Here is a 22,057-nt window from a genome sequence, read left to right as displayed (position 1 = left end):
TGGAAGCACGTCATCTGCACAAACAGGCCTGACCCCGCGCAGGAGTCTTGCAAGAGCGGGACTATTTTGAGCTTTTGGCAGTGAGGATGAAGGGAGACAACTGATGGGCTGCTCCTCTTGACAGGCACAACCTCCAAATCTCTCTGTGGCCTTGTCTTCTCCTCTGGGAGTGACTCTGGTGAAGGCTGATGGGCAATCTGGTGGGACCTCAGAGCCCAGAAGGCAGGGCCAGGAGGGAGCTGTGAATTTTCCAGGGACGTTAGTCCAAGTCTCAGTCCCATCAGCACAGCTCAGCCGTGTCCTGCCTGAGGGTGTGCACCTGTCCCTGAGCTTAGGGTGCATGGCTGCTGCTTTATTTTCAATGCCATCCTGGAGAGCCAGAGAGATACCAGTGGGTGTGTGAGTCTGCAAGTGAAACACAATTCCTTTGCAGCCAGGAGGGTATTCACCTCTTACCACCTGAAGATCTCTCTGAGTGGTTCTTTAGCATCATGCATGTTTGAGAGGCCCCTTTTCCTCTTTCTAGTCATCACAAATCCCCTCCTCAACTTATCCCCATCCTTTTAACAACCTCTTTCATATTGGTATGTATTCCTTTCATTCCAATTTATTTTTATGTCTCATTGATTTTTTATGTCTGTTTTATTTTCATTGCCTTGTGAAAAACAGATCTGGGGAAAAAAAAACCTCAGTTTCTCATAAAAGTTTTCCAGCTGGATCAGCTGTCCAAGTCAGTTTCCCTTGGGACTCCACATTATTCAGCTGGACCTATGTACAGCAGCAGTGTTAGCAGTCAGGAGCAAGTGGTTGGGATTAAATATGTATTAGGCAGTTCATGAAGTGCTGCCACTCAATGCAATCTGAGCCCCTTAAGGGATGGATTTGATACCAGCTCTTGGAAGAAGGCTCCTTGGCACAGTCCCAGCCTTCTGAGCCGGTCCCAGGCATGTCCAGCACTTCTGAGGGTGAAGACTCCTGTGGTTCCACTGACGAACTAAAGGCACAACTGTTTGTTCATGGGCAAGGTATTTTCCCATCAGCATAATAAATTAATCTGACTCCTCCTACAACCCCCAGCAGTCTGGCTTTGCCCGGCACCTCTGTAGCAGTTGTGCATCCCCCTGTGTCTGTCACAAGACAGTACAACTGGGTGTGGGAAGTGTGAACAGCCCCTCCTTGGCTGCTCACCTAATGGTCAGGCCGGTGATGAAGAGAAGGGCTTTTCTCCCCATCCTCATGCCACCTGATGAGGTTCTGGTTCCAACAGAGCAGCCTTGCCAGGTTGACACTCAACGGGAATCTCAAAACCTTCTCCGTGCTGTGGCGGGGTGTGTGATGGGGACGCGGATGGGGCTGTGTGCTCCTCGGAGGCTCTGCAGCGGCCGAGCGCTCCCGTTCGTCCTGCCCTGAACCATCACAGCTCAGCACGGACTAAGGTTCCTTGCAGTAACTTGAGCTTTGAGGCTTCCTGACCTCATGCGTTTCTTCCAATTTGTTTTATTCTTATTGCATGAAATTGTGACCAGCAGACCCTGAGCCCTGGTGTGTAGTCATACTGTCAGGATCCTCAGCTCCAAACTAGCCAGACTGATCCACGCACACGGCATTTTACGCCAATGGAGGCACCATGATCTCCAGATATGGTCAAGCTGGGGACTCAAGGCTGCCAGGTGGGATAGCCAGGCTCCCTCACTTGCCGTTCAGCCAACCTCATAGAGAGTCATAGACAAAGCATTAAACCAGAGGAAAGTGAATTCCCTTTTTGAAATGGGATAGAGCTCCAGTGGCTGCAGAAAGGAGCTGCTGGGGTGAGGGCAGAGGTTATCCTGCTAAAGCCACGTCCATGCAGACCCCCCATCCCCAGGGACTGCCGGGCTGCTCTGCTTTGCCAGGCAGGAAAGTCTCAGAAGACCAGGGACCGTATAGCTGGGGCAGGAGCAATCAGCAAACTTAGTACCAAAAGCAGGAAAGAGGGCTGGGAGGCGTACGTGACAAATGCCAGCTGATGCCTGGATACTCTGGAATGATTAATGACAGGGCCCTCATTAGAGCAGCCAGCCTTTCCTAGCAGTTAGTAATTTCCCATTGGTTTTGCACAGCTGCTCCTAAGCAAATTACAGCTGGTTTTCTACACATCTGTGAAGTGTTAACAGATCATTGTACTGTGCAATATTGGACGCTGTGGCCTAGGCTCAGTGACATGACTGAAGAGCAATGCTGGACTTCAGATGGCACCCTGGAGCACAGCGGCATGCACAGGCAGCTGCCCAGGACCAGCGCTGCTTCCAGGCACTGGGAGCTGACACCAAAGTCATCCCTTGGGAGAGCTGAAGAGCAGCACACCCAGATCTATCCCAGCTGGTGTGAAAAACTAGCATTCAATTCTGATTCCCAGAATCACAGGGCCCTTTTCAAAGAATCATGGAGTAAGGACAGGTTTGGGGAAAACTAATGGCTAGGCTGATTGAGAAGGTTTATGGAGTTCCAGGTTTCTCAGACAAGCTGAAGATCAAGTCAGTATCTCATGAGGTTGTTTTTTGGGCGAAGTGATAGGAAAGCTTGGGCCATTGCATAATGATCATTATCAAACACTCCTAAGGAAATGTGAAAACCTGTTTGTAACTAGGGCAGTAGTTTGGAGAACAAGATGAGAGGAAAAATCAGTAACCTCAAATCTGCCCAACCTGGCAATTATTCTGTTTATCTAAGACCTGGAATTTGAGGGCACTAGTTAATTATTTGAGCAAAACAGAGTCCTTGCACCAGTGTTTGCAGACAATCTGCTTCCCAGGTCTTGGGACAGAATGAACAACTCGATTGATGACGGCAGTCTCTGGTTTGAGAAGACAAACAAGGAAGTGCCACAGGCTTTACAGCACCTTGGCGTTTGACTCTTTCACAATGAACAGTTGTGATGGTTTGAAAATAGGAACCAAAGCACTAAATGTGATTGTCCCAGTGGGTTCAGAGAAATATCTGGGTGTGACGGTGGATTCATAGCGTGGGCCATCAAAATGAGATCTGTTTTCCTAAATATAATTGTAGATCAAATCCACTCAGAAGCTGAAAATGCTGAATGTATTCACTGTTACAAAAATCCCCATCTATATGAAAGACAGTACACTGTCTTTTTTGGAAACCAGCACGCAGCAGTAAGAACCCTCCATATCTCCACACCCATGTATAACTCTTCCATATTCAGTAATATAAGGTGGGAATGGATGGACTCACAGTCTCATTCCCTTGTGAAGTCTTGCTAACTCAGAAACACAGCAACTCATCAGTGTCCTGGAGTGTGAATTTGAGAAAGGACACAAGAAGACGTGGCTGAATGCAGGAGGTAAAAATGAGATGCCCAGCTTTCACGATCTCAACTGCAATGCCGTAATGCTCCAGCTATTAAAGGACGCCAAGGAAATTTTGAGTAACTGAGAGACCTCCTACCCCAATGTCAGATGCTCTAAATCTTGCAAACGGAAAAAAAAATATAAAAATTAAAATTAAAAAAATCACCAGTGGAATAAACTACCCAGAAAGAGCTGCTCTGCAGTGTGCTCCGACAACTCCAGCAGCAATAACCAGATCTAGATTTAGCAAGGAACCCCTGAGAGACTTCTCTTTGTGGCACTACTGTATGAAACTAAAAGGAACAGCACATTCCACCAGAGCTGTGAGGTGAGAGCCCAGAAAACACCCGCAGGCACTGCAGACACCGCCCCAGGGACCGTGAGACCTGCAGCCCCAGTCAATGCAGACACCTGCCTTTGAAGGTCAGGAAAAAGTTGCTCAAACATGACCATTGCAGCAGTAAGACTCAAAACAACAGTTTTGACCATGTTTAACAAAGAAAAAAAAAAGTACTCTCATCTGAACAGCAACATCCAGAGCACCTAAAGTTGCAGATACCTATTTTATTGACACTGGTACAGCAGCAGAGTGACAGTGTTTGTGTCCATAAGCAAATGGAAGATTGCTTCCTACCAGTGTAGCTCTAGCTACTGCAAATCCACAGCTGGAAAGATACTTTGTGTAAGTTCTAGTTAGCCCAGAAGAAGCTCATTTGTCACTTCTTAACACCACCTGGAAAGGAGAAGCTTTGTTTAATCCATACATGTCAAGATAAGCCTTTTGGTCCCTAAAATCACCTGTCTCGATGCACCATGCAGCCAGGACGTGCAGGTGGAGCCCAGGTCAGTGTCGCAGTGTCTGTAACCCTGGGCATACATCGCCACATGTCATGCGGTCAGACCGGTGCTTTACTGTTGCTGTGCTTAAACAAACCGCACCCCCGTCCTCCGGGACAAGGGGTATCCCAGCGTTTCCAAAAGGGAATGCAAAGCATGTAAGGGAGTAAAAGGATGCATAAATCCATGGGATCTATTCAAAGATTTAGGCAGTGCAACGTTCAATTTTCACGCCTCACAGAGCAGAATTCAGAATCCGTGCCAGGTGCCCAGGCTCCGTATATACTTCACAATATCTAAAACTGTAGCATATTGCAGAGAGAGTTGCCCATAGTCAGCATCTTCAACCTGCCTTTACCTTGGCGTACCCAAGAGGAGATACCTGAAATCTTGCCCCTGTCTGGGCTTTCAGTTCAATTTGACAGTCAGCATTCCCTCTGTGTGGTAACCTCATGTCTAGAGACTTGCTCAGGAACCTGGATTCAGCCTTCCAAGAGCTTCCCTGGGATCCTGGCACGACACCTCACAGGTACTGGGGAATCGAAGCCCTTTACATGGCATTGAGTGACTCACTGGAAGCTGCACACCAGCCTCTGGCAGAACCAATGTTGTCTAGTGAGTCTCAGGCCAGAGCCTTCAGGAGAAGACATGTTCTCCATAGCATCTCTTCCACAGTTAAAATGCTGTGTAAGAGGATGCTGTGGGTAAGCAGAAGGAGCCAAGGTTCTCCACCTCCTGGAAACATGCTCTAGGCACTAGTAATTTTTCCAAAATGTGGACTGGGGGTATTTTACCTCCAACCACAAACTAAGCCAGACTATTGCTGTCAAAAGGTGCTACATCTGATCACACCAGGAAAAACAGGCTCTAGATCTTGTACCAGTCTTGGGTTGGAGATACACAACTGCCCAGGAAGCTCAGCTAAAGACACAGTGCTGCTGCAGATTTCTCAATCAGACTGTTAATTCTGCCTAAGGCTCATAAAAAGCTTTTTTAGGAATGTTCAGAGTAAGGTTGGCTCATATTACTTTCACTTTATGAGACAGTTTCTTAAATCTGAGCATGAGCCAAAGGGCTCATGCTCAACACCAGAGCCTGAAATGCCATAGAATCACAGAATGGTTTGGGTTGGAAGGGACCTTCAAAGATCATACGGTCCAACACCCTTCCATGGGCAGGGACATCTTTCACTAGATCAGGTTGCTCAAAGCCCTGTCCAGTCTGAGCTTGACCACTTCCAATGATGGGGCATCCACAGCTTCTCTGGGGAACTTGTTCCAGTGTCTCACCACCCTCACCATAAACTATTTCTTCCTTATGTCCAATCTAAACCTACCCTCTTTCAGTTTAAAACCATTGCCCCATGTTCTATCACAACAGGCCCTGACTTCCTCTGTCTTCCCAAGCACCCTTTATATATTGAAAGGCCTCCTCGAAGTCTCCTCCAGGCTGAACAGTCCCAACCCTCTCAGCCTTTCTTCAAAGTCTCTTCCTTCCAGAACTGTCCTTTCTGAATCATGGCTATACCCACCAGCGAGGCACAAATCTACTGCTTGACTTGCTTGAGCAAACAGTACGAACTGCACAGCTGTCTCCTGCAATAAAGGCTTACCTTTGCAGAAGGGGCTTCTCGGGTTTTAGCTTTGAGCTTGTTTACTTGACTCTCAGCAATACCTGCCCTTTCCTCAGCCTCTTCTAGCTTATGCTGTGTTTTTCTGAATTTGGAGAGATTAGTATTGGCTTGTTCATCCTGAAATGGCAAAACAAAAGGAACTAAAAACCATCTGGCAACATGCTGGGGCAGAGAGCCAACTTTTAAATTGACAGTCCTAGAAAATGGTAAATAAGTATTTGCTTCTGTTTAGTGACTTACAGCTTCTTCAGCTTGTCTTTTGTAGGTTTTGATTTTCATCTGCAGTTTATCTACCAGATCTTGTAACCTCATCATGTTCTTCCTATGTTCTTCATTCTGTGGAAAGGGAATATGCAATTATACATCCTTGGGAGACAAAACATCAGCAGAATTGCTTTCCATTTATATCCACCTGGAAAGTAAGCTCTTTGACATGCCGTTCATATTTGCGCACGTTTTTCACGGCCTCCGCAGATTGTTTATGTTCTTCTTCCAGCTCAGCTTCTAACTCTCGGATCTGATGAATCAATCAACAATTGGCATGATCCCTCATTCAGGACTCAGAGAAGAAAGGTCTCTTAGGCACTCGCGTTCAGTGCTGGTACTCACCCTGGCCTCCAGCTTCTGGATTTGCTTCTTGCCTCCCTTCAGGGCCAACTGCTCAGCCTCGTCCAGACGGTGCTGCAGGTCCTTCACCGTCTGGTCCAGGTTCTTCTTCATCCTCTCCAGGTGGGCGCTGGTGTCCTGCTCCTTCTTCAGCTTTTCTGCCATCATGGCTGCCTTGGAAGGGAGATGACACAAGAAACTGGAAGAATGTAACAGAACAGTGCGTGCTGTGCACCACCTGAGGATTTATTCCTGGTTGCTGCCAACCATTCATTCCACTACATTTCCCACTTCTTTTTTTTCCTGTGAGATGATAGCGGCAGAAACAAAATGCAAAATAGGAGGGAGAAGGATGGGAAAAAATCTGCCTGGCTGCACACGCAAAACGTGGAAGGACAGAGGGTGAATGGTCTGTCTCACTGTACGGTCATTGCGGTGACGTCCCTTGACATCCAGATGCTGCGGGGCAGAGCAGAAGCCACAGCAAAGCTCGGGAGCAGAGCACGGCACAGCTGAGCGGCTTCTCCGCGTAACACACGGGAGTGTGGTGGAGCCTGGGAGCTGTGCCCTGCGATCGCCACAACGGCCTGGACAGCCAGTGTTACACGGCAGAAAACGGTTTCAAACAATCTATGCTATTTATGACAAAACTAGGATCTATTTTGCTCTCAAATATTTGATTCCTATACAATCAAATTAAGCATTTTGGTGAAATATTGAATGACGTTACTCACAAATAAACTGAAAATTAACAGGTTGCTTTGGCAGCAAAATACCTGAAAAAGTTTAAATTAAAAAATGTGAGAATAAAATAATGGCATAAAAAATTGTATATATGTGTGTGTGTATAATTCACTGTAATGCTCTATTTCTGTTTTATTCAAACAGACCACAAATGATCTCATTTTCTTCATTTTCATGAGCAAGTGGAGAATTTTTCCTTCTATTTTAACTCCAAATAATGTTTTTCAGTGTTAAGGTTTTATTTTGATCCTGTGCCTCAAAAATCATTAGCAGGTTGGGTCCCCCGATATACCAGCCCTATTGCCTGGCTGAGCTGCACTGGCCTCGCACAGGACGATATAGCACTGATTTTGAATGGAAACTCACAATTCTCCTTTTAGAAGTTCTTAAATAGGATTTTGAAAAGACAAGTGCTCAAATATATGAGACATTTTACTGGTTTCAATAGTGCTAGGGGGTTTTTTTGTATGTATGTGTCTGACATTTTACTGGTTTCAATAGTGCTAGGGGTTTTTTGTGTGTGTATGCGTGTGTTTTACATTTTCATGCAGCACTGGGGTTGTTTTAGACTGACTAAATCTGGACTTAGTTCATTATGATGACAACAGCCCTGAGAACTCATTTGTCAGCAGAACAAGTCCCCTGTTGCTCTAATCCTGCTCTGACAAGTAACCTCCTCAACCAGGCCCACAGACTGGATCTTTTTCCAGCTGGTGACCAGAGCATTTACTTTAACTCCCAACAGCAATGCAGTTGGGAAGCCCCAAAAATTTGAAGAGAAAAACAAAGTTAACATCCTCACATCAGTGATTGCCTTCTGTGCTCTTTCTTCAGCACTTTTTGTTTCATTAGTAATATCTTCCATCTCAGTTTGCATTTGGGCCATATCAGTTTCAAGCTTCTTCTTTGTATTAAAAAGGCTGGTGCTCTATGAAGGAGAAAAAGAGAGGCCTTGAGTGACTTTGGTCACTTCCACATGGACACCACAAACTACCATTTGTTCTTACTCTCTGAATCACTTGCCCAAAAAATATGTCTATTTTAGCAGAACAAACTACCTGGGTATGGAGGAGCTGCACACGTTCGGTGGCATCCAGAAGCTCCTGCTCAGCCAGTTTCCTCGAACGCTCCGTCTGCTCCAGAGCTGCCCGTAGCTCCTCAACTTCAGCCTGCAACAGGTTTGCTCTGCGCTCCACCATGGCCACCTGCTCCTTCAGGTCCTCCTGTGTCCTCAGAGCATCGTCCAAGTGCAGCTGCGTGTCCTAAATATGGAGAGTCAATTTTGTCCTAATTAGTTTCTCAGATGCTGTGCTTAAAAATAAATCAAGCAGAAAGGCAAACCAAGACCTTGAGAACTTCCTGGATGCTGTGCAGGTGTTTCTGTGCCTCTGCAGCCATGCGGTTGCCACGGCTCAGCTGGATCTCCATTTCATTCAGGTCTCCCTCCATCTTCTTCTTCAGCTTTAAGGATTCACTTTTGCTCCTGATCTCAGCATCCAAAACACCCTGCATCATCTCCACAGTCCCTTGATGGTTCTTTTTTAGCTGGCTGATCTCCTCATCCTTCTCAGCAATCTTTCTGTTGATTTCTGATTTAATCTGAGTCAGTTCTTGGTTGACACCAAGGATTTTGACCTCTTCATGCTCCAGAGATGCCTTTAAAAGATAAAAAATGGAAAAACAAACACAAAAAGAACATTTCAGAGAACACAATAAGTGTGACGTTACTCAGTGACTTCACACAAACTCCTGATGTTTGTGGCAATCGACCTTGCACACAGCCAGGAGAGAGAACAGAAAGCTGTTCAGACCGCTCTCTACTTTTTCAACTAATATTTAAAGTAACTCACCTCAGCCTCTTCCAGAGCAAACCGCAGCTCAGATTTTTCTGCTGCAGCTTGCTTTTTGGCTTTCTCAAGGTCTCTGATCATTTTGCCATTTTCAGTAACTTGTTCAGTCAGGTCAGCTATTTCCTCTGTGGGATAAGAATGACATCAGCCTGTGGTAGCCACACAAGCTCAACTCTTACGTTTTCTGACTGTTCAACACCTCTTTTGCATACCTGCATGTATACATATACATACATGCATACACAGTTGCGTATGTATGTACAGATAAAAACAGATACAGCCAGGATGACATAAACACAAGGGCATCGAGGTGGTCTCACAGCCCTCCTTACAGAGAGTCTGGAAGATCCCTGCATGTGTTAATGTCCCTGGACAGGCCATCAGGGTTACACTACAGCTCTTGTCATTATATGTTCACGGTGCATCTGTAAACTTCACTTTCCCAAGCTGCACAGCCTCTTGAGAGCACCATTTTATCTGCGAGTGGCACATAAATGCCCTCGATCTCACACCTCTGCAGCAGATTGTGGTGACCCAGGACACAGGCTTTATTGGCTTAATCGCTTTACAAACTTGCTCGACAATGTTTGGTGTGATATCTATATTCCCCACTAAAACTGAGAGAACAGTAATGACAGATCCCTGTAACGCAGTGCACCCAGCGCAGACACGTGTGCTTGCAGCACGTGTCTTGTTGTGGTGGAACTACGAGCAGTTAATGAGAAACCAGAGCCACACACTTACGCTTGAGAGTCTTGTTTTCCCGTGTGATTGTTTCAAGCTGATCTAAGGTTTCCTCATAGGCATTTTTCACTTTGAAGCGCTCTGTGTTCAGCGAGCGCGATTCTTTAGAGAGAGCTTCCTGCTCCAGCTGGCTCTCTTCACACTTTCTCTTCCATTCTGCCACAACCTGAAAGACATCATGTTTCATTTTCTGCTAGTACAGAAAACATCTTTATTTGTAGATAAATACCACAGTCTCTGAAAACAGAACAAATTCCTCTTGCTCTAGAGGGCTTATAACTGTTAGACTCAACTTGATTTCAGTATTGACTTAAGTAGGGAATATTAGTTTGGCCTTCTAGGAAGGTTAGACTTAAAAGATACTGTGCTCACTTATCACCTTATCAAAGTTCTGCTGTTTCCTGCCAAGAGCAGCTGCCAATGTGTTTGCTCTCTCTGCATCCACTGTCAGATCCTCCACTTCTCCCTGCAACTGCAAATTCGTCTTCTCCAAGAAGGCACACTTTGAATTCACAGTCTCTGCCTGCTGTGCTGCTTCCTGGAGATGCTGAGTGAGTTTTTTCCTTAAGGAATATAAATAAAACAAGTATATGAGTCAAAAAATCAGTGTATTGTGTACATAATTTAATAAGTAAAATACTATAATTTTTTTTAATTAAGCATATAAGCAAACACCAAAAGATAACTTAGGTCAGGCTACTAAAAGTAGGTCTATGTTCTGCACAATGTATACAACAACCAGACAGTTCGTCTGCTCTACCACATACTTGGCCTCCTCCAGCTCCTCCGTGCGCTGAATAGCGTCAGTCTCGTATTTGGTTCTCCACTGGGCCACTTCGCTGTTGGCCTTGGACAGCGCACGCTGCAGCTCCCCCTTGGCTTCCTGCTCCTCCTCATATTGTTCCCGGAGCAAGTCACAGTCGTGGCGAGCAGACTGCAGGGCGTGGGCCAGGGCGTTCTTGGCCTAAAAATGAGCCATCATATTATGAGCCATCTTAGCTGTGACCAGCAGGTGAGCCCATGACCTTGCACCATAAAGATATAGTCACTACAAAGGGCCAGAGGTCTCTAAGTATCCAGGCAGTTTTCTTCAGCTGCGACCAACTTTTCTCAGCTCTACCGCTAGAAAAGACCAGCAGTGATGCTTGTACCTTGGTATATGCTTTAGCTTTTCCTCCATGGGGCTATAGAAGAAAATCACAGATTGTGTTTTTAAAGTTAAAAAACATGCAAAAAATATATCCAAAAGTGAAACCACTTATAATGAGTCAGAGACCTCCTTAGCAAAGCACTTAAACACAACGTTCACTGAACACATCCTGCCCACTAGTAATTTTATTGCGATAGACTGTAGGCAATAATATTTACAAAGTTCAAGTGTTTTTTTAAATGAACTGAGGCCCTGACACATTTTGAAGCCTTAGCATGTGCTCAATTGTCAGCACTACCTTCATCTCTTCCTCCAGCTGCCTTTTAAGTTCTTCTACTTGCTGTGCAATTGCCTGTTTGCTTCTGGACAGTTGCAATGTTACGGTTTCTTTCTCTTCGAGTTGACGGCTCAGTTCACCTGTGACAAAAGAACACAAATTCCCAGTAGCGTCCAGATTAAGCATCTGAAAATATTCATATATAAATAATAATCAGTAACAGACAAGTGGAACCACACAACATTGGTTATGTTAGCAGTTGTTACCTTTGTGTATATACTTTTACCATTCTCATTGCATACATTTTTACCATGTCATATTTACTATTAGAATAATGCAGGGTTTAGTAACGAAATAACAATACAGATATAAATCTCCTCCAACACTTATCTATTTATCTCCTTCAGTGTTACTCCTGTTCTGCTTTAATCACGAGTTTTGCTCTTCATTCAAACTTCCACATTCCCATAATTAACCCACAATTCTCTCAGCTTTAACTACCTACATGCACGGCACTTAGTTTCTCTATGGTCTCAAACCCTCATTTCTCTTTCCTTTCTCATTTGTTACCCATTCTAAACTTCTTCTAAACTGACATTCATTTTTAAAAGAACATTAGGGCAATTGTCTCTAAGACTAGACGTTTCTCTCCAAGCTGTCTCACTCTTTCTATCTTATTCTGTGTTTGCTTCCCATTCAATTTTAGCATCTCTTCTACTAGCTAAACACTTTGATACTCTCCACCACTTTGCACAGGGTTAGTGAATTTCTTCTGCTTTCCTACCCATTACCAATGTTTATTTGACCTCTCCTTACTCTATTTGTCTGCTCTGGAAACTTCCTCTGCTGTTCACTTGCTGGGTTACTCTAAGCCTCTGGTCCTGCTTGGCCTGCATAGGGAACTTTGCCCTTTTCTTCCTTTTCTCCTAAAATCACTTCATGATACTTAGTAATATTCTGTACTATCTCCACAACTGATCCCAGGTAGGTTTCCCTACTTTTTTCCACAAAGGAATATACAGTGCAGTGTGTTTGGGCACCCAGTGCTACAAGCACCCTGCCCCACGGCTGCAGAGGAGCGGAGCTGCCGGTGCCCCAGCGGGACTGGGTGACATCGTATTTTGTCCTGCTCATATCTGAGCGACTCCGCATTGTCTCCCAGCTTATAGGTCAGTGTTAGTGCTGCCAATGCCATTTTTGCCTCACCTGTCTGTTGTGCAGTTTGACTTCAGGCCACAGAACAGTCCCTTGGTGTGTGATGTTAAACCTGGCTAAGAGGATTTACCTATTTAATTCCTACTTTATTCAATTTTGGAAGCAGATTCTAGAAGTGACACAGCCCAACCCAAAACTGTACTTTCTTTCTGTGGCCCAAGATCTGCAGCTATTTGTTTTACGTCCTCTGGTGTAATTTCTTTTAACGTAACAAGACTAGTTTGATCGGCAGCACCTCTCTGCCGTGGGACGGTGGCAGTGGATATGCTGGTATCAACACCTTCTCTTCTTTTTTCCATTCACATGTATTATCCCAATAGATGTTTTCTCCTGATTTGCATTCTAATTCTCCACCATTTTTTGCAATCCAGTAGCTCTTTTTCATTTTTGCATCCCGATCTGCATTTTGCAAGCATCTAATCTTAGTTTCCCGTTTCATGATCCCTTTGGAGCTCTCCCTTGCTCTGGCGTGAATCATTGTACAATATATTTTAATCCTTCAAAATGTTTCTGTTGTTTTTCTTTCTTTTTCTAAATTCACATGATTCTCTAATTCCAATTCTATCTCTTATTCCATTTTTTTAGCCACCAGATGATATTCCTTTTCTCTGCATGGAATCAGCAAGCTATGTCACATCATTCTGGGAATAACATTTGCAATTGGCATATGAACTTTAAAGTGTCACCCATGAACTCACTTCCTTTGATTTATTTCTAATGTTGTCTGTGCCTGTACCAGTTAGCCTGGAGGTAGAATCCGCACCATGGGAACAATTAGGTCTCCCTCATGGTACATGTTAGATGGTCTCTCTGCTACTGAAAGGCAAAAATATCCCCTCAGCATATCTTAGTGCCTTCCTTACCAGACTCCGTCTGGAGCTGAGCCTTTTGTATAAGCATCTCATTCACATTTCTCTGGTTTTCTTCACATTTGGCTTTCGTATCTCTCATCTGGTCTTCCAGGGTGCGGTACATTTTTTCCAGATTAGCCTGAAAGAGAGTAAGAAAGTGGAAATCACTCATGTGCATTGTACTGCATTAAATTCCCACCAGACAGAAATATTGTCAAGTATTTCACTTATAAAGAAACACCTTGGACTTAGTAATGGTCTCCGTACTACTGGCCAAGTCGCTAATCTCCATCTTCAGCTCGCTCTTCTCCTTCTCCAGCTTCTGCTTCACTCGCTGCAGGTTGTCGATCTGCTCCCCAAGCTCAGCTGTGCTGTCCGCGTGCTTCTTGCGCAGGGCGGCAGCCGTGGCTTCGTGCTGCAGCGTGGCCTCTTCCAGGTCGCGACGCATCTTCTGAAACTCTGCCTCACGCTTCTTGCTGAGTTCAGACTGAGCGCTGGTGGCTCCTCCAGTCTCTTCAAGTCTTCCACTGATGTCCTCAAGTTCATGAGCCAGCTCATCACAATGCTTCTCTGCTTTGGCCCGCATTGCTTTCTCACTCGTGGTCTCCTCTTCCAGCTCTGCAACACGGGCCTATATAATGAGGAAACAGCACATCGGAAATTAATAGGGCGACAGACAATTACATGTTTAGATTGACACATAATTGTCATAGTAGAATCCAAGCCCATAGCTTTGGACATCATAAGCAAAACAAAGTCCCTTCGAATTTTACTGTTTTACCATTGCAGGCAAAGGCTTACCAACAGGAAAAGACCTATGGATCAACTCATACTGACTTTAGATCACAGCTTTCTGTTGTGTGGAGAAAAACATTACAACATATAGAGGTATTTACTGTGGCTGGGTCAGGGATTTTCTCAGTTACCAACTATGGGCAAGCATCATTCATGCTACTATAGCTTAAACAAGCAAGCGGTAAAGATGAAGTAACTACATAAAGACTCTTGCCTGCAATTCTCTGATCTTCTTCTGCAATTGAATACCCGAATTCTGCTGTTCCTCAATTTTATTTTGCATCTGGTTAAATTCAAAGTCCCTCCTGGGAAGGAAATGGTTTTTTCAATAAAAAGAAAATATGTCCAGTTAAAAACAAATAGTAAATTTGTCACCTTTTTTTTTTTTACATACTTCCTTAATTTTTCATCTAAATGTTGTTTATCATTCTCCAGATCCACTATGGTTTCCTGCGCAAGTTTCAAGTCTCCCTCAAACTTCCTTTTCACTCGTTCAGTGTCCATACAAGCTTTTCTTTCCTGTTCTAAAGATCCTTCAACCTGTAACATAAACATATATAAAGCTGACTGATGGAACACCTGAAGGATTTGCCCCTTCTCCTTGTGTTAAACATGCTCACATGGTTCACTTGTTGCTCCAGCTTGATCCTGGCTTTGGTGAGAGTATTAACTTTGTCCTCCTCAATTTGCAGGTCATCCAGTGCCTGCTGGTGGGCTTCTTGCAGTGCCTTCTTCTCCTTGATTAACTTCACAATTGTCTCATCCAAACTTTTTGTGTCTTCAGTCAGATTTTTAACCTATTGTAAGGCAAAATGCTTGAAAGTTACAAATAATGTAGGGTTTTATAGAGGCAGTAAACTTGTTGCTAGACTATCAAAGAGACTTAATTAGTTGCATTATATGCTCAAACTATACAATCTCTCTGCTTATATATCAACACTCCTGAAGTCACAAAGCAATGCTGAACTTTCATTTTAATACATTTTTAGAATCATAGAATCATTTATGCTGGAAAATAACTTTAAGATCATTGAGTCCAACCGCTAACCCAGCAATTCCAAGTCCAGCACTAAACCATAGCCTGAGGTGCCACCTCTGCCTGCTTTTTAAACCCCTCCAGGGATGGTGACTCCAGCACTGCCCTGGGCAGCCTGTTCCAATGCCCCACAGCCCTTTGGGGAAGAAATTGTTCCCCAGATCCAACCTCAACCTCCCCTGGCGCAACTTGAGGCCGTTTCCTCTGCTCCTGGCTCTTGTTCCTGGGGAGCAGAGCCCGACCCCCCCTGGCTCCAAGCTCCTTTCAGGCAGGTCAGAGATCACAAGGTCTCCCCTCAGCTCCTGTTCTCCAGCTGAACCCCCAGGTCCCTCAGCCGCTCCCATCGCACTTGTGCTCCAGCCCCTCACCAGTTCCGTTCCCTTCTCTCAACTCGCTCCAGCACCTCAAGGGCTTTCTTGGCGTGAGGGGCCCAAAACTGCCCCCAGGATTCACGGTTTGGCCTCCCCAGTGTCCAGCACAGGGACAGTCACTGCCCTAGGCCTGCTGGCCACACCAGTGCTGGCACCAGCCAGGATGCTGGTGGCCTTTTTGGCCACACACTGGTTAATGTTCAGCCTTCATTGACCAACACCCCAAGATACTTTTCCTCCAGGTACTTTCCAGCCACTCTTCCCTGACACTGTAGCACTCATGAGGTTGTTGTGACCCAAGTGCAGGATCTTATGGGTTAGTTTTCCTGCACAACCGAGGTGACCCAATTATATGCCAGGTCCATAGATTTCCTTCTATAACATCGTGCTATTGTTCAAGTTACATCCTATTACGCACAGATCAACTATTACTAAAAGTACAAATAGCAGAACTAAAAAGTACCTTGTTTTCTGTGGCATGCTTCTCCTTTTCAGCCTTGGCCAATGTTAACTCAAGGTCATCAATATCTTTCTTCAGCTCAGAGCATTCATCCTCCAGCTTCATCTTTATGGCAGACAGATCAGCCTTTATCTCCCCTTCATCATCTAGTTTTTCTATTAACTCCTTCATTCTTATGTCCAGCTGGCATTTTGCTTTGATCAGCTGGTCACATCTTTCTTCAGCATCAGCCAAATTTTCACTTTCCTTTTTACAGAAAACAGAAATGTGTGTCATTGTCATGCATTGGACCTGACACTTGCAGAAATTACCTGCTCATTGTGCAATTGGAACATGAAATAAAAGAATTTCCACTCAGGCCCTTCCTAAACAAAATTGGTGTGATATGAGGAACCAAAAATGCTTTTAAATTACGTACAATCTGTACTTGCAGCTGCAGGTCCTTTTTCTCTTGCACCACAGTCACCATCTTTTCTTCCAGTTCTTTCCTCTTGGTTTCTGATCTAGTCAGTTCTTCTTTCATTCTCTGAAACTCTTCCTTCATTGTGGCCATTTCCTTCTCCGTTTCCACACTTTTTAAGAGGGGTTTCATCTTGAAGTACAACTTCATCCAGGGCCAGTGCTTGACCTTCATGAATGCGCGGATGTTGTACTGGATGCAGCAGATGGACTCCCTGAAATCAACAGGATCCATCAGCACTGTGGAAAAAAGCACCTTTTGAGAAACCAGACATCACAGAAGACACACACCTCTGGTTGAACATTCTTTTGAATTCAAGTCTCCTGAGGTAGCCCCTGCATAGAGCCTGTGTCTTTGTGATGAGTTTTCCTAAGCAATCATCTCGCATCTCTTCCAAGACACCTAGCAAACCTGCCTTGAAGAACACCTGCAATTGAAGAGAAAGCGATCAGTCACGTCTGGGCTTATATTTTAATGCAATGAGTGATTTCTCATTGTGTGGACAAGTTAGATGTTTACCTTGGTGTGTCCAAGTTTGTACTGAGTGTGATCTATCTCAATGGAAGACAGCAACTTTTCACACGCCTTCTTGCTATCAATAAACTGTCCTTCTGGAATGACGCTGGCATTCAGGAGGCGGTATCTGACAAAACGAAGGAAAAAAGTTTAACTGTTGGTATTATTTCAGTGCACAGGATGCTACAAGAACAGCTGTCACCCTGAAGAAACAGAGGAAGGCTGAGTCTGACTGACACTACCAGCCTTAAATAGCAAAGCAGTAAGAAGCAGGTCACTGAGACTGAGGGCATGGACAGTCTGTCCTTGGACCTGAGAGACCCTGCTCATCTGTGTCACTGTCATTGACACTAGTTTAGGGGTCCAGCTCACTGCGTGAGCTGTAAAATTTTAAAAAAATCAATGGATTTTAAGAATAGGGGCACTGCTGCAATTATCTGCTATGACCTTCTGTATAACACAGGCACACAGTCCTCCCAGTGCCTTGTTCATCCAGCTGCAACCTTGTGATTATTTTTTTTTTTAAAGAAATTTCAATTTTATTTGAAGCCTTCTAACCTTGAGACTGTCCCAGGTAAGCTATTCACCCTCACTGTAGGAAAGGTATAATTCACTTCTACCTTGAAAACATCTTTTCTCAGGTCCCCCCCTTGGACTCCTGATTTAAATCTTTTAGATGACAGGTTCTGGCATATTCAGAAATCTTTACACCTGTAGGTTCTCTATACTACAAACAAATCTTCTGGTTTCTTCAGTTAGTGCCCAAAATGCCACTTCTACCCTTGCCACTGTCCCTGCTCTCCAGGACACCCTGTTCGGTGCCGTACCTGTGATGTCATTTCTTTGTTCCTAGAGATCTGACCCTACGTTTGCCATTGTTCCAATACAACGTTGTTCCAATAGAACAAGTAGATGAGCCCAGGCTGATTGCCCTAAATTTAGAAAACCTTTATAAATGGCTTATTTGCATGGCAGTTCCTCAGTTAAAATTATTTGGTTGGGTTTTTTTTCTTAATGTATAAATTAATGTAGCTAAGGTGCTGTAGAAATGTTAGCCCTGTACAAACTGAGTGCGCCATGTGGAACTAATTTAGATCTCCTGCTGAAGTCTGTTTTGTTAATGTAGATACATTTGCCACTCAAGCTTTTAATTTCATTATAAAAGTGGTAGGAGATTTAACATAATTTTCTTTCAACAAAACCATTCTAGTTAGAATTATTAAAATGACATTGTACAAACTTCTACTAGATAGTGGTTAAATATAGGAGGTGGTATAGACCACCCTCCATATTTTTGCTGAAACATGCTTGTATCAAATTAGAGATTTAAACAAAGAATACCCAAACATTCTGATGAACACGAATGAAGTGAAAACAGGTTTTGCAATACAGTACTCGGGAAGGCATTAGGGTGGGCACTGCCCACACAGACCCTGATAATAGATATGTCTTCATACTTCCCATAGTTGTTAAATATTAAAATAGTCTTTTCCTAAGAACTGTATGATTGACTTGTTTAGCAAGACACTTCTCTCAAATGAATTGGGCTCAATGCAAACACAAGAATGTTATTACAGACCTTTGTTTAAAATCCCCATATAATAACTTGTTAGGAAATCCTTTCCTGCAGATTCGAATCCCTTCCAGGACACCGTTACACCTCAGCTGGTGCAGAACAAGCTTGTGATCCATCAGACCTGTGAAAGAGCAACATGGGGATATATTGACTTTCCTAGTATCAGTCAAGTGGTCTTTCTGCCAATTTCTAATCTATGCTTTATGAATTACCTGGGGTCTTTGTTTCATTGGGAATGATACAACGTACAAAATGAGGATGAGTTGTTCTCAAGTTGGACATCAGTTTATTCAGATTTTCCTGTAAAAAAAGAGATCATTTGCAAGCTCTGTATTACTTCAAGACATAATGCAAATAAATATTATTTGACTCTCACAAAAAAAAAAAAAAAAAAATTTAGAAGGTTTTCTTTACTTTTCTAGTGAATATTCTACAATTCGGTACAGGCATCAGCAAAGTAAATAGCTCCTAACAGTGGACACAAATGATAAACTTTTCTCCTGTCTCAAAATGAAAATGTGTCTCTAGTGGTTAGAAGCTATTAAACAGGTGCAAATAAATGAATGATATTCTGGGATAACAATACTGGACTTCCTTGATTAAATAAGCTATTGATCAAACAAATGAATGGGTTCATTTGTTGTTTTTATTACTTAGATATATTAGTTATGTATGTTTAAAAGATAACTGCGACACAAAACCAATGTTTGTCTATGACATCAGAAGTCATCTGCTCTGCAGGACAGGTTTTTAGCATTGCATTTCTTTAAGCATCCCATCCAATGATGACATACTGTGCGGATGGCCCATGCCACGGCCAGGTGGATGCTGCACTCCTCATCCTGCCAGGAAGGGCTGGGCCTGTTCCTGGCCCCAGGATATGGATGTGTCACAGCAGCATCCAGGCGCTGCAACATGTTCTTGGACCGTTTGTGTTGCCCACACTGACTGGAAGGCACTGGCTGTGCCCTGTACTCAGACACAACCTGGAAGGAGCCAGTTACAGCCAAATGGGGGAGGGATGCTCTTTGCACCAAAGGTCAAAGTCAAGACAGCTTTGTGAAACGGTGCAACCTGATCAAAGCACATGACTTCTCCACCATCATCCCACTGGACCTCATCAGCAAAGCAGAATTCAAATTAGCCTTTACCAGATCCCAAAGGCAACTTTCCACATTATCGTGTGGCAACAGAGAAAGTAGGAATGGTGAACTAGTGCAGACAGGTCTGACAGGACTGCCTCTTGGCATCTGCTGCAGCTGGTCCATGCTGTGCCAGAGAACACACCTACCCGAAAGAGTACGGAGACAGTTTGGAAGGAAGAGCCTTTTTTCTTAGTTCTTTTCTTCTGAATACCACCATCTTCAGCTGGAAAATGAGATAACAGTCCAGCTGAGGTACTGCTGTAGATCCCTTGGACAGCATTATAATGGTGCATCTAACACATAGAGCATGAGTACTGACTTGACACTGATTCAAGTCAGGTGATAGCAACAGTTGGAAACACCAGATAAGAGACATAATCCTCTAATCTTACCTTCATCTATGGAAGCAAAGGTGGCATAAAGACTGCATAAAATTTTCATAGATGATTTCTGGTACAGCCCCACAACAGTTTCATTCAGGGGGTCCTTGTTCTTCTCCAGCCAGCCAGTGATGTTGTAGTCCACCGTGCCAGCGTAGTGCACCAGGGAGAAGTGAGCCTCAGCCTTGCCTTTGGCAGGTTTGGGCTTCTGGAAGTTGCTGGACTTGCCCAGATGTTGGTCATAGAGCTTGTTCTTGAAAGAGGTGTCAGTTGCCTTGGGGAACATGCACTCCTCTTCCAGGATGGAGAAGATGCCCAAGGGCTGAATAGTAAAAAGGTGTTTCCAAACAAGATTAATTCAAGTTATAATAATATGGAGTGAAAGAAATGCTAAAGTTGAAGTACTGGTGGTATTTTATAGAGAATTAACTTGGGAGGAGCAGATAGGCAAGATTTTTCATGAACAGCTGGCAAGACATTCAGAAACACCAGATTTTCATAAATGGGGTTTTGAACTACTTAGACATTGGCAGGAAAACAAAGAAAGCCAAGCAAAAACTGTGCAGTAACTTCTAGACATATAGTAGTGACTTCTCCTTATCCAGAAGGAGCAAAACACAAGAAGACATGAGGCTTTCTAACATCTGAATTTAACAGAGAGGAAAACCTGTGGAGGAACCAATATACAAAGACAAAAGACAACTGGGGTAAATATGACAAAGAAATGACAATTGATAATGATGTGCAAGAAGGAAAGACAGAACAGAGAAGTAAAAGCCATGTCTTTTCAGAAGGCAAAATAGATTTCGAATCAATGGACAATTAACCACAAGGGTTATGTTTAAGGGAAGAGAGGAGGTAAGGAGACCTGGAAGCTTCACAGAGACTGTGCTGCAGACACTCAGTGCAAACCCTCTCAAGAACTCCTCCTAGATCTGATCTGTGTGACTGCACAAGCTACGTAAGAATCTCACCTTCTCAATGAGCTCAATGCAGGCAGCCAGGTCCATCCCAAAGTCAATGAACTCCCATTCAATTCCCTCCTTCTTGTACTCCTCCTGCTCCAGCACAAACATGTGGTGGTTGAAGAACTGTTGCAGCTTCTCATTGGTGAAGTTGATGCACAGCTGCTCCAGGCTGTTGAACTAATATTTGAATAAACGTGTTAATATTGTTAAACTGACTCAAATCAATCTATTTTGTAGAGATGTCAAGGCAAGGTCAGCCAGACTGTCCCTGGAGGGTTTTTATAAAAGCATACAGGATATATTATGGGTGGTTCAGGTTTTCAGAGAAGTTGTGCTGTGCAGCACATGGTTGATGTAACCTGCATGGGCGATATTTTAGGTGACCCCAACGTCATCAAATACAGATTCTGTGGGGAGGGAGACAGCAGCTTCACGGCTAGGCTTCTGCTGTTTCCTTTCTCTTACAAAGTGGCTGATGGATCTACAAAGGCAGAAGCAGCTTCAGAGATATTTGCCCTGTTTTGAGGAATACATTGGGGTGAGGAGGAGGAAAGGTCAGAAAAGGCAAACAAGAGGAAAAAAGCGTTTAAAGGCAGCCAGAAGTCTAAGAGCTCTATGTAAAACCAAACCTCAAAAATCTCAAAGCCAGCAATGTCTAAGACCCCAATAAAGTGCTGTCTTGACAGTTTTGTATCCAGTTGCTGGTTGATGCGCATCACCATCCACAGGAAGAGTTTTTCATAGACTGACTTGGAAATGGCATTCACTGCCTGGTGCACCTGCAGGGACATGGTTCACACAGCTGTGTCAGGGCACTGCTGGTGCATCACCAGAATAAAACACCCCTCCACCACACACACAGTCAGCCAGAGTGCACTAACAGGCCTTAATGGTCCTGAGCATCTTCAGCTGTGACCTGCACCCACCCCTGTCCCTTAGGGACAGGACAGTCCCTGCTGTTCCCTGTCACCCACCTGATCCACTGTTTGGCCCTTGATGACATATTCGTTTCCCACTTTCACACGGGGATAGCAGAAAGCTTTCAGCAGGTCTGCTGAGTTCAGGCCCATCAGGTACGCTGCTTTGTCAGCCCCTG

General features: G+C 44.2%; 1 protein-coding gene across 1 annotated transcript in view; it reads right to left on the bottom strand.

Annotated features, from left to right (window-relative positions):
* Positions 1-796: 796 nt before the first annotated feature.
* The window catches only part of LOC309447051 (myosin-3-like), a 28,996-nt gene continuing 7,735 nt past the window's right edge, over positions 797-22,057 (bottom strand). The window contains exons 12-39 of the mRNA XM_082067313.1: positions 21,936-22,054; positions 21,591-21,740; positions 20,968-21,138; positions 20,006-20,315; positions 19,760-19,836; positions 18,681-18,768; positions 18,472-18,589; positions 16,896-17,019; positions 16,667-16,803; positions 16,335-16,590; positions 15,920-16,162; positions 14,670-14,846; positions 14,444-14,589; positions 14,264-14,354; positions 13,496-13,885; positions 13,267-13,393; positions 11,210-11,328; positions 10,529-10,725; positions 10,141-10,324; positions 9,762-9,927; positions 9,018-9,142; positions 8,515-8,823; positions 8,226-8,429; positions 7,970-8,095; positions 6,427-6,597; positions 6,230-6,334; positions 6,058-6,153; positions 797-5,934 (exon numbers count right to left, since the gene is read on the bottom strand). Coding sequence (XP_081923439.1) covers positions 5,731-5,934; positions 6,058-6,153; positions 6,230-6,334; positions 6,427-6,597; positions 7,970-8,095; positions 8,226-8,429; positions 8,515-8,823; positions 9,018-9,142; positions 9,762-9,927; positions 10,141-10,324; positions 10,529-10,725; positions 11,210-11,328; positions 13,267-13,393; positions 13,496-13,885; positions 14,264-14,354; positions 14,444-14,589; positions 14,670-14,846; positions 15,920-16,162; positions 16,335-16,590; positions 16,667-16,803; positions 16,896-17,019; positions 18,472-18,589; positions 18,681-18,768; positions 19,760-19,836; positions 20,006-20,315; positions 20,968-21,138; positions 21,591-21,740; positions 21,936-22,054 — 4,730 coding nt within the window. The 3' untranslated portion in view covers positions 797-5,730. The remainder of the gene's footprint in view (positions 5,935-6,057; positions 6,154-6,229; positions 6,335-6,426; positions 6,598-7,969; positions 8,096-8,225; positions 8,430-8,514; positions 8,824-9,017; positions 9,143-9,761; positions 9,928-10,140; positions 10,325-10,528; positions 10,726-11,209; positions 11,329-13,266; positions 13,394-13,495; positions 13,886-14,263; positions 14,355-14,443; positions 14,590-14,669; positions 14,847-15,919; positions 16,163-16,334; positions 16,591-16,666; positions 16,804-16,895; positions 17,020-18,471; positions 18,590-18,680; positions 18,769-19,759; positions 19,837-20,005; positions 20,316-20,967; positions 21,139-21,590; positions 21,741-21,935; positions 22,055-22,057) is intronic.

This window comes from Streptopelia decaocto (genome assembly GCF_964273445.1).
Source record: "Streptopelia decaocto genome assembly, chromosome: 16".
Taxonomy (NCBI): Eukaryota; Metazoa; Chordata; class Aves; order Columbiformes; family Columbidae; genus Streptopelia; species Streptopelia decaocto.
The sequence above is the reverse complement of the archived record's forward strand: the minus strand, read 5'-3'. Positions and strand labels throughout refer to the sequence as shown.